This window comes from Brachyhypopomus gauderio, unplaced genomic scaffold (assembly GCF_052324685.1).
Source record: "Brachyhypopomus gauderio isolate BG-103 unplaced genomic scaffold, BGAUD_0.2 sc411, whole genome shotgun sequence".
NCBI classification, from domain to species: Eukaryota; Metazoa; Chordata; class Actinopteri; order Gymnotiformes; family Hypopomidae; genus Brachyhypopomus; species Brachyhypopomus gauderio.
Genome location: NW_027507232.1, coordinates 27,341 through 39,087, shown reverse-complemented (window position 1 = coordinate 39,087; position 11,747 = coordinate 27,341). Strand labels below are relative to the sequence as shown.

At 44.6% G+C, this 11,747-nt stretch overlaps 1 protein-coding gene across 1 annotated transcript; it reads right to left on the bottom strand.

Annotated features, from left to right (window-relative positions):
* Positions 1-881: 881 nt before the first annotated feature.
* On the bottom strand, positions 882-2,790 carry LOC143505618 (cysteine-rich motor neuron 1 protein-like). The gene is made up of 3 exons (XM_076996195.1): positions 2,304-2,790; positions 1,456-1,475; positions 882-1,351 (listed from the first exon to the last, which is right to left on the bottom strand). The coding sequence occupies exons 1-3, from the start codon at positions 2,563-2,565 to the stop codon at positions 1,214-1,216; spliced, it is 420 nt and encodes a 139-aa protein (XP_076852310.1). The 5' UTR covers positions 2,566-2,790; the 3' UTR covers positions 882-1,213.
* Positions 2,791-11,747: the final 8,957 nt, after the last annotated feature.

The window sequence follows — 11,747 nt, the reverse complement described above, 5'->3', positions numbered from 1 at the left end:
TCTGCAGAGGCTGGTGGTGGATTCCTGAAAAGTACAGAGTTCAACTCAATTTTACAGAGTTTCATTTGACCGAGTAATGAACACACCCTGGAGCGGATAAAGCCAAAGCCTCTAAAGAGCAACCAGGAATCACAAAAGGCTAACAAGATATTACTTGTATTTTCCAGTTCCTTTTGTTCCATTCTAGACCTGATATACTGTGATGGATTAATAAGGTGTTCATGCATTTAGCCTTTGACTATGATGGATGTTTGTTACTCAAGTCATCGGTTTTGTAATACTAGTAATTACAAATCACATATTGCACATCAACTATGAGGAAGGCACGCACGCACGCACGCACGCACGCACGCACGCACACACACACACACACACACACACACACACACACACACACACACACACACACACACACACACACACCTACCTTCATGGAGGTCTGCATCCCATCATGCAACAGTGGCAGAAAAACTGTCCCAAGTGGGCTGGACCTTCGTGTTTTCATGAGATCTTGTAGTATGGTTTGTGTTTGTCACATATTGCATACTATACTTTACTGCATACTATCGGGACAAGTACACAGTACTGAAGAATTCAGAGTTGTTAAAATGTAATTTTCTGTAGATATTGTGAAGGTAATAATCGATCAAAAGATGGTCATGGTATGCTACCAGTAGATGGCGACATATTCTAATGGGTAGATGCTTCTCTGAGAGCTTTATATTTCAGACATGTTTGAAAGTAAATTATAGTCTACGTCAGTTAAACGTGTTGCCGTTTTCTCATTTAAGCAAATTTATATTTAACAGAGCCTGAAATAAAAACAAGCAGTTTATAAATAATTTAGCCTATAAAAAATATTGGAAACACACATACCAAAATAATAACCATATGTAAGTGTATTGAGTTTTACAATAATAAAACTTACCATACGAAATTGAAAAACAGGAAAACCATATACCATAACTAACTCATGTTCGACATATGTATTTTAAACAAATGGGCCTGTATATATATTTCGCAGAACACCGTTCAAGACCATGCAATAGTGAGACAGTATCGGAATGCGCCACTCTTGGCGAAGATACAGTGTTAGATAATTCAGTATATGAATATAGTTGAATGTAGTACAAATATAGGCTCAATTAAACACATAATACCCACTAGCTTAAAAGTGTTCCCTCTGTTAAGTGATAAAGAAAAGGAAGGATGCTCATTTGTAGCGGTCAGCTGCCGCGCCTCGTGTAACGACCACATCCCCACGCCTCTCTGCTCGTGGAGGAACCGTCTGCGTGCCCGCGGAGTGCGCGCCGCGCTTACGTCCTCTGTCTCTTCGCTTCAGCCTGCGGTCCTTTGTGTAGAAGAATATCCAACTTAGATTAGGTGTGTGTGTGTATGTGTGTGTGTGTGTGTGTGTGTGTGTGTGTGTGTGTGTGTGTAATATTTTAACCTTACCTTATCTCTTGCTTTTCTTTCTGGATTGTTAACCCAGTCGAAGATGTTTGAGTGACGGTCACAGAAGATCAAAGAGAACAACACACAATAAACTGATTGGTGTCTATTACAACATTATTGTTGAATCTAAAATATCATATCAATTAACAGCCCAGCCCAGACTTGATGAGCTTGAACTTTGCTCGATCGATAAACTCCTTCGAGGAATCCTAACCGCAGCTACACCGGCCCGCGTGCAGTGGATCGGCCGTGCGGAACATCCAGCAGATACTGTAATAACTTGTTCCACCTTTAAAGTATTCCACAGGACGGTTTCAGACACGACTAGATATTTAGCAAAAACCAAAAACAAAACAAAACAAAAAATGTCCTGCTTCTATAGAATCGAGATGTCAGTGACCCTTTAGGCAAAAAAAAAAAAAAATTAAAGATGGTCTTTAATAGGTTACCTTTCAAATGTCAGGTTTTATGTGTTAAAGTTTCGTTGTTAATGAAGTATAGGCGTCTGAGCCCCCGGCCCTAAACTATTATATAACCTTAAACACAGGCTACCTGACACCACGCACTTGCGCAACCGCTGTGCAGATCCATGTATTTACACGGAATTTGAAGATTAAATGAGAATATGATATCTTCTGCTTGATTGTATGAGTCTCCAGGATCAACCACTTGTAGGATATATTTTGTTTTATTCCTATTATTTTTATAATTATTTAGCAACATCTAAAACATGAATGGCTACACATTTCAACGTGATGGCGTCTGAAAAAAAACTTTACTGAAGGTGTTTGGTAAGTAAACACAACCAAAACGGTTTAAATGATGGGAAGAGAGATATCTATACAGACCTACACAGCGTCCTCCAGTCATGTTCCCCGCACAGCGCAGTCCCTTGTCGCACGTCCCGTACAAGTCGTACGGTCCGCCACAAATCTCCTGCTTCTGTTTGGCACACAGGAGACAGCATCCACACGGGTCCGGCACCGCCGAACCGGGACAGTCGGGCACCGCCGGGCATGTGAAATCAGAGCAGCGTATACACGTCAGCGCCCGGATCTCCACCACGAAGACCAGCAGAACTGAAGAAACCAGCAAGCATTTCAGATACATCACGGAGTAGTCGGGTGTCCAACAGCCTGCACCGTGTGGAGGGTAGACCACGCCTGGATCTTCTTTAATGCTTGGGTTCCTGAGAGACACCTGAAACTGTACTCCATGTACGGTCTGCACACACACCCTCTCTTCTGAATATTGTGGTTTGTTTTCTGACCACCGACACACACCACTCGGTCAGTCTTGTTTGTGACTGTGTGCATAATCGGCGCTCTGTTTTCGGGACTGATTTTCAAAGGTTAGAAGGTTATTTACTCTGCGTGCTATTTGTTTTTTTATCTCTCATGCAAATTAGTGGCACGGATCGCGCGAGAGACAGACGTCTCTTCATTAGCCACGCCCCATCGGCGATAACTGACAAAGCGAGAGGCCTCTCGCTGCAGCCTGCAGGAAGGCGGAGTTGGACATCCAACCCCGCCCACATCCAACTCCACCCTCTTCTCAAGACCGAAGCCACGTCCATGTTACGTTCGAAACTCGGACTGTTTTTGCTCCCAGTAAACAGAACTTCCAGAACTATTTACGTGTGTTTTATAAGTGTTTTAATTGCAGAAGTGCATTTTAAGTGCATTTTCAAGTACTTTAGCCTAAATTCCAGCACTTTTCAAATCTGAAACACAATACAACATTAAAATTGGTCAGGTAAATGTTCCTCCCCCTGTGTTTGAGGGGTGTTTCTTTATACTACCACATATCGTTTCAGGAGGACACTGCAAAGAATGTGACGCGCGCGAGGTGTGCGGAGTCGCGCGCTACGGTCACTCACAAAAGTATAACTAGCTTTATAGGGGAGACACGGAAAGACATCGCTAAAAAGGAGAGCTCTTATGTGATTTAGGAATGTGGATCTTGTGTTTAAAAATGTCTTTTATAGAATTATTTGTTCAATTAATTGGTTCAACTCAGACAGATTTCTTCATAACTTATAATTAGTAGGCTTGAAAGTTACCGGATCGAGGCAGACAGTTCCTGGAACGCACCCTTCAAAATGAAAGAGTTCCCGGATCCTGTTCCGGCAGGATCCGGCTCAAATTAAGCCCTGATTACACCCCTTCTCCATTACCAACATTACCAACATACCCCTTCTCTATCACCAACATTATCAGTAAACATTACCATTTTAATTGTGTACTTATAGTAGCAGAGTTGCCAACTCTCACGCATTGAGCGTGAGACACACGTATTTGACCGTCTTCACACGCTCTCACACATTTCACCTCTCACCCAGACCTTCTGAAATGCTTCTGAAGTTCTAGGAAGTGAAACCAGTTTACGTTCCTCACAGGACGTGTTTACATAATATTCAAATTTATACACCAGATAAATGTATCATTCAATCTACGGGCTTTGAAGAGTGTACAGTTCTTGTTTCTTTTGCGGTCATAGTGACAACTGACAATGCAAACAGATACTGTAAGTGTGGACCCCTGGCGATTATTGCTGGGTACCTAATAATAATATGGTCTACAAATCTAAGAAAAACTGCATGTTTAATATTCTGCACAAGGAAATGTTTCATTATAGTGGATTACAGATAAACAAACGTGTTGCTGGAGGTTTTTTTGACATGTATCTCTAGACTGCTTGACATGTTGATTACATTTTAATGTGAATGCCGTTCATGATATTTGGGATCCTGTTCTGATATATTTTGGATAAAATCTACAGAAATAGCATTTGTGTCATTTACTGAAGCACTGGATGACTTCAGTCAGGAAAGACACTTGGGGAAGCAGGGTGTTATACTTGTGTATAACTTGTGCTATGTTGAAAGAAAATTATTATACATGTTTGAATACTTTGTTTATTTTAACAAAAATGCATCCATGATATATTTAAAATATGTAAATAAAATCCCTATTAACTGAAAAAATAGAAGAAATGGAATTTGGTAATTGAGAAAAAAAGCTGGGGGAAATATAATACAGAAGAACTCCTGAAGAGACCTCCACCCTCTTCCTGGAGACCTCCACCTTCTTCCTGAAGAGACCTCCACCCTCTGCTCCCAAAGAACTTATCTCTGCCTCTTCCCCTGTGGAGAGGGCAGGATCATTAGTGACGCTGATCAGACACACACACACACACACACACACACACACACACACACACACACATTACATCACTAGAACTCTAGTGTCCTTTATGAAAATGAATAATCCCGAGCTTGAATACGACTGGTGCAAGTGTGGACTGGTGCCGTTACTCACCTGGTAGAACGCTCATGTTTGATCTCGCTCAGCGTGTGTGGGCCACGTCGGCCTTGTGCTTTAACCAGTAGTCAATTGCTGGAGGCAACAGAAATATTCAGCGTACAAGTTTAGCTCATCATGTCAAGCACTAATCCCCCTCCCACACACACACACACACACTTACTGTTTATATGTGTTGCTTTGTCTTCTGGACGTGCTGTATCACGTCAGTGATGGTATTGGAAATATCAGATCATGAAACAGGTACCATTTCAGGACCGAAGGGAAGGAGAAAGCAGAACAAGTTGATCTTTCTGTTCCACAAACACCAGTCATTTCTGTTCCACAAACACCAGTCATTTCTGTTCCACGAACACCAGTCATTTCTGTTCCACGAACACCAGCCATTTCTGTTCCACGAACACCAGCCATTTCTGTTCCACGAACACCAGCCATTTCTGTTCCACGAACACCAGTCATTTCTGTTCCACGAACACCAGTCATTTCTGTTCCACGAACACCAGTCATTTCTGTTCCACGAACACCAGTCATTTCTGTTCCACGAACACCAGTCATTTCTGTTCCACGAACACCAGCCATTTCTTGTGAATTTAATGTGTCAACTAATTACACAAGGTCATAACTGTGCGTTTGAACGTTTTAAACATTCGTGCGTTTGAACGTCTGCATTACATTCACATTATTTAGCAGACGTCCTGTTTTCCCTCTTACGAGTTTATACTAGTGTCTTGCATGCACTGTCTATGTATGCCGAGGAAACGACATCAGATGTTTGCCTATGAATGTCATGGGGTTTACAACCTACAGGCTTGTTTAATCACAGTTTGACTAATCTTAAAACTATGAGCTGTGCTTCATCAGGTGAATAACAGTTAGTCAGGACACGTCTGCCGCTAGCAATGCGTTCTCGTGTATATTGTTTTTCAGGCAAAACGCCAGAGGCCCAATAAAAAATAACGCCAGAGGCCTCGTAAAACCGGAACGGGTTCTGCTACTGACGTAGCCGGTTTTTCTTTCTCTTCTTTTATGCACACGATTCAACTCGCAGGTCACAAGCAGAAAAAACCAGCTAATTTTGTTTGTTCCCATTAATTCTGGAGCCTAATAATAACTCAATAACCTCTCGTGTATCAACAAGTGTACGTAGCGGCAAGTTCAAACAAAGGACAAACTCGGCTTGTGAAGTCTGACGGCGCCGCCGGCTAAAACGGAAAAACGTAGCTCACGCAAACATTTGCACCATTGCGTGAAGGTGCATTTAACACCTGGACGTCTCCGCCTTGCGAATGTCACCTACGGGAATGCTTGCTTTAGCAAATAGGTACGTTTTGTATTACAAGTCTTTTCATTTCTAGAAAGCGTTCAGTGCTGCTTAAGCTGCCTAGAGCTGTTTGTAAATTGCAAGATAAGAGAATAGGGAGGTACCTCGGCAAACTCTAGAGCCGTGAAAGAAGAGTCCCCTCCTCACGCACTCCAGCCCACGGTCACATTTGCCGCGTGTGTGGAAAGGTCCGCCACAAAGCTCGTTCTTCTGTTTGGCACACTCCAAACAGCAGCCGCACGGATCCTGCACTCTGCCGCCGGGGCAGGAGATCTCGGGGCATTTCAGGTCGTCACAGGGCAAGCAAGAGAGCCCGCAGGTGTTCTGCACCATCGCGAGCAGCAGAACCAGACATGCAGGTATGTATCTGAGATACATTATGGAGAAGACCGGAGCCCGATCGACTGTCCTGCTCACAAACGTAGTCCTCAACTCTTAAAGCGGAGAATTCACTCTAAGCCACGAGGCTGTGTTCTCTCCTCGTTTTATAGGATAGCCGAAGTCCGGGGGAAATGCCACGCCTGAAACATTAGCCGTGCTTGGCATTTATTCACGTCTGTCGTGGAGGGTCCACACTCGTTCAGACCTGCGCGCGATGTGATGATGCATCTGTGTTGCAAGTGCACGACTGACATCAGCACTCTTACGTGAAATGATGCGTGCACGCGCTGTCTGCATGGCTGCTACGCGTGCGCCTCTTTTCATGTTTACCTTTTTTTCTCATAGTGAATTTCCAAACACCTTTACTTGGGCTACACGTGTCTCCCGTTTCACTGTATGAGATTTAGACGACTTGCCAAAGTTTATTGTCTAAAGGGCGCACGTGTAGCCGTGGTAATATTTTCGAATATGTGAATGTCTATTTTTTTTAATGAACTTCACCAAGCTTTGTTTTACAATCTCTATGTTAAGTTAAAACTTTAAAAGAAAAAAAGAGGTTTTTGTATATGGTTCCCTTTGGGGGTTCCCCCTTGTTTGTTTTATGTGGGGCGGCAATTAGTGCGACACACGCCTGAGCTATCGGGTGCTTTCGCGGCAAAATCGCCAGTAGCATTGTGAATGCTGAACTGGTAAGCAGGTGTTTTGCGCTCTCCCATAAATTTCACAATTTAAAAGTGTAGAAACATATCTTTTAAGTTTAAGAGATAAACTACGCTGTGAGAAGTTATATCGCTAGTTGCCTCTCTTTCTAAACTCTTAAGTTAAACCGAGTTAGATGATGCTTTTAACATTGGAGTCGAGTCATCCATTGTTTTATGCCTCGTGCAGGCGGGAGAGAGAGCGAGGGAGAAGCAAAGCCTGTGTGTGTGTGCGTGTGCGCGTGCTGATTCTGCCCCATGTCTCACTCAGGTATGTTTTCCTGTCGAGAAAAAAATGGAAAAATTTGGAACTCTTTAAAATATGTTTATATTGTGACTGTGTATTAACACTGCTGGTTTATATTAGTAAGTTATATATAGGGCCTTTTCTCCTTTCGGCTGTATATGTAAAAAAAAAAAAAAGAAAAACGGTAGTAGCATTGTGAATGCTGAACTGGCGGGAGAGAGAGCGAGGGAGAAGCAAAGCCTGTGTGTGTGTGCGTGTGCGCGTGCTGATTCTGCCCCATGTCTCACTCAGAGAGAAGCTGAATCGAATAAACAACGCAGAGTACCGTATTCCAGTGTGTTGTGACTTCTTCGCCCGCCCGGAGCCCATCGTCCGGTTAATGTCTGCTACATAAAAGTGGTGCCGTGACCCGGATCTCTGGTCAGCTGCTGCCGATCGCCGGGGTCAAGCAGTGCGTTGTGACGCGTGAGGTATCGTTTACAGGATCAGAGACTCCTTTCAGCGGACATTGAAGTGTCGGCGTATGGACTCATTTTTTATTTTAGTCACACTTTGTTCAGGTATTTGTTACGTGTTTGTATCATTTCCGTTCTACAGTATATGTGATTTCAACGTGTCGTAAACCAACTATGGCCGGTAGAGGGCAACAAGTAACTGATGTGTTTACTCCTGTAATTGGGAGGGGGAGAACTATATGTAGAGTGGATGGGGGTTTGAGAAGCCAACCAGACATGCTTCCATTTATTCAGGAAAGCCCTTTGGGTTTGGAAAATAGCTCTCATAATGAGTCAGTGAGGCCTCTGTGTTCAACCCCCGCCGATGGTACCGATAATGTCACACAGCAGTTACGTGAGTTGATAGGGGAACTTGGAAGTCAGATTGGTGAGACTATTGCGAATAGAATACTGTCCAGTCAAAGTCCAGTTACTCCTACCTCCCCTGGATCATCCAGTAAGGATGGCTTTGACGTTGTTAACACCTCTCCAGACACCTCTAGGGTCAGTGTGGTAGTTAGGTCAGACATTAAGGAACCACCTGTGTTTAGGGGCGACGAGAGTGACAAATACACTGTCCAGGAGTGGATAGATGTAATGGAGCTATATTTAAAGAAAAGTTGCTGCCCTGATACAGAGAAAGCAAACACAATTCTGAGCCATCTCTTAGGCAGAGCTAAGAACATCGTGAAAGTAGGTCTAAAGAGTAATTCTTCGTCTAACACAGTTGTGAGTCCCGACAAAATTTATGATGTGCTGAGGCGTTACTTTAGTGACAGCCCTGTGTCGTGCCTGCCTTTAGCCGATTTCTATGCCACACAACCAGAGTGCAAAGAAAGTCCAGTTGATTACTGGGTGCGCCTGAACTCCGCAGCAGAACGTGCTAATAGTCATTTACTGTGCAGTGGGAGTAGGATGGGGAATATGAATGCTGAAGTAGCTGATGTTCATTCGGAACTGCCCTAGTCCTGACCTGTCCAGCGTATTTAAGTGCAAGCCAATGACTAAATGGTCATTTGAAGAAGTTCAGGAGGCCATAGATGAGCATCAGAGGGAACATTGGTCACGCAAAACTCCCAGTGTCCCAAAGCCTCGCACACTCCAAGTCGCTACGGCTACAGCTGTTGCTAGCCCAGAGGAGACCACTGAAGCAGGATGCACAGTTCTTAATGCTACACAGTGTATCCCCAATAACATCTCTAAACGCAACGATAATGTGGCATCTGACTCTAATACATTAGAGCGTGTGCTCAGCATGTTGGAAAGGGTGCTTGAACGTACCAACCAGCCGGTTCGCAACTCTTCAGGGCCCCATGTGACGTCATGGACTCGCGGGTTAGTCTGTCGTGTTTGTAGTGACGCTTCCCATACCACTCGCTCACATTGTATGAGAGAGAAGCGATGTTTAACCTGCTTCGAAGTAGGACATCAGCGTAAGGATTGCCCCAACATGGTTTTACCAGCTCCCCAGCTTAACTCTGTGTCACATAACCAGGGAAACTAGCACACTCACGCCTAGGGGGGAACAGCGTGGGTGATAAAGATGAAACCCTCGATTGTGGAGATGACATGTCACTGTATGAAAGTTGCTGCAAATCCGCATCTGATAAAAGTGAAATTCTGTTCCAAAATGTGATGAAGTTAGAAAAAGCTGACAGTCTGTTTTACACCGATGTGCTTGTGAAAGGTCAAATCACATTGCGAGCTCTACTAGATAGTGGATCTATGGCATGTACCATGAATGAAGAAGCGGAACACAAGCTCAAGAGCTCAGGGATTGCACTAGAATTCAGTGAAGTGGATTCTGACGTCACACTTGTAGGCTGTGGTGGAGTTCAAGTACGCCCAAAGTGCATCTATCAGATAGAGATGGAAGTTTATGGATATACAGTCAGTGTACCTACATTAGTTGTTCCTGGGCAGCGTGATCATGTCATTCTGGGCACTAACGTTATTAAGTACATCCTCAGTCATCTCAAGGAAACTCCCAACTACTGGCGTGTTCTCAGCTTGGCCGAAAGTTCAGGAGAACCTGAAATTGAATGTTTCTTAAACATGTTGTCTGGACTGCACAGGTGGAAGGGCAGAGAAATTCCTGACACCCTAGGTACGGCTAAACTTACACAAGCTGTCACACTTCTACCTCGACAGGAGCATCTAGTATGGGCCAAGCTACCCTCAATCGCCCCGGTTTCTGTGGGAAGTGCTGTCCTCGTCGAACCACCCAAGTCACAACCGCACAGGAAAGATATCATGGTTGGTAGGGTAGTGGCCTCAATGAATGCTGATAGGTGGGTGCCGGTTAAGATCCTAAACCCAAGTGATAGGCCAGTCACCTTAAAGAGAAACTCGAAGGTGGCTGATGTATCTCCATGCTTGGCTCTCGAGGATCTTGATGTGAAGTATAACCAGTCTGACCGTAGTGAAGTAATAGTGTCAAACCAGAGGGTGGATGGTTCCACGGCCGACAAAACTCAACCTGCTTCTAGTTTTCATGACAGACTGAGCCAGTTCGGTTTAGGTGATCTCGATGTTGACTCGTGCGAGGTGTCTACATGCTGGAAGGAACGGCTAGTGCAGCTGATACGCAAATATGAAGGTGTGTTTTCAAAGGACAAACTGGATTGTGGCAAAGCCAAAGATTTTCTCCATCGCATACGTCTGTCAGATGACCGGCCGTTCAGACTCCCTTACCGTCGTGTGCCTCCTGGACATTACCATAAGCTCAGACAGGTGCTCTCAGAAATGGAGGAGCGTGAAATCATCCGTAAGTCTTCCAGTGAGTGGGCCTCGCCGCTTGTGCTGGTTTGGAAAAAAAGTGGAGACCTACGTATCTGTGTAGATTATCGGTGGCTGAACACCCGCACCGTGAAAGACGCTCATCCCTTACCACACCAAGCCGATTGTCTAGCCGCTTTGGGGGGCAATGCAATATTCAGTGCGATGGACCTCACTTCTGGGTTCTATAACATTGAGATGGCTGAAGAGGATAAAAAATTCACTGCTTTCACGACCCCTATGGGATTGTTTGAGTTTAACAGATTACCGCAAGGTCTGTGTAATAGCCCGGCAAGCTTCATGAGGCTCATGATGGGTGTATTTGGTGATCAGAATTTCCTCACCCTTCTCTGTTATTTGGATGACCTTCTTGTATTCGCACCTAATGAAGACGAGGCTTTGAGACGGCTCGAAATGGTCTTTGCCAGGTTGAGTGCCCATGGACTTAAGTTGGCTCCTAAAAAGTGCCACTTGTTGAGGAGAAGTGTGAGGTTCCTGGGGCATGTTATAGATGAAAATGGAGTGGCAACGGATCCTGACAAAGTCAGGGCTATTACTGCCATGACAGAGGCTGATCTCATGATGGAGGATGGAGCTAGCCCGTCACAAAGGAAAATCAAGGCATTTTTAGGTATGATAATGTACTACCAGCGGTTCATACCAAATTGCTCTGGCATAGCAAAACCACTGTTTTCACTGACTGCTGCACCGAAGGGTCAGAAGATCCACAGGAAGGGGGCTGCTGCTTTCAAGAAGTTGAGTCCGAATGATTGGAAGCAAGAACATGGCCAGTCCTTTGAACAATTGAAATCTGCGCTATTGGAATCTGTAGTGCTCGCACACCCCGATTTCAGTCGACCATTCATTCTGTCTACAGATGCTTCATTGGACGGCTTGGGTGCTGTGCTGTCTCAGGTGACTGAGGGAGAAACAAAAGCCCGTCCCATTGCTTTTGCCAGTAAGGCCCTCACCCGTGCCCAGTGTAACTACCCTGCTCACCGTCTAGAGTTTCTGGCTCTAAAGTGGTCCGTCTGTGACAAGTTCAGTCAC

Bases quoted from the DNA above. Each gene is read 5' to 3' on its own strand.
- LOC143505618 (XM_076996195.1), bottom strand. From the start codon at position 2,565: ATGTATCTGAAATGCTTGCTGGTTTCTTCAGTTCTGCTGGTCTTCGTG. The intron at 1,476-2,303 runs GTCTGTATAGAT...TTAACAATCCAG, and splicing joins GACTGGAGGACGCTGTGTAG to AAAGAAAAGCAAGAGATAAG. The intron at 1,352-1,455 runs GTAAGGTTAAAA...TTCTACACAAAG, and splicing joins AAAGAAAAGCAAGAGATAAG to GACCGCAGGCTGAAGCGAAG.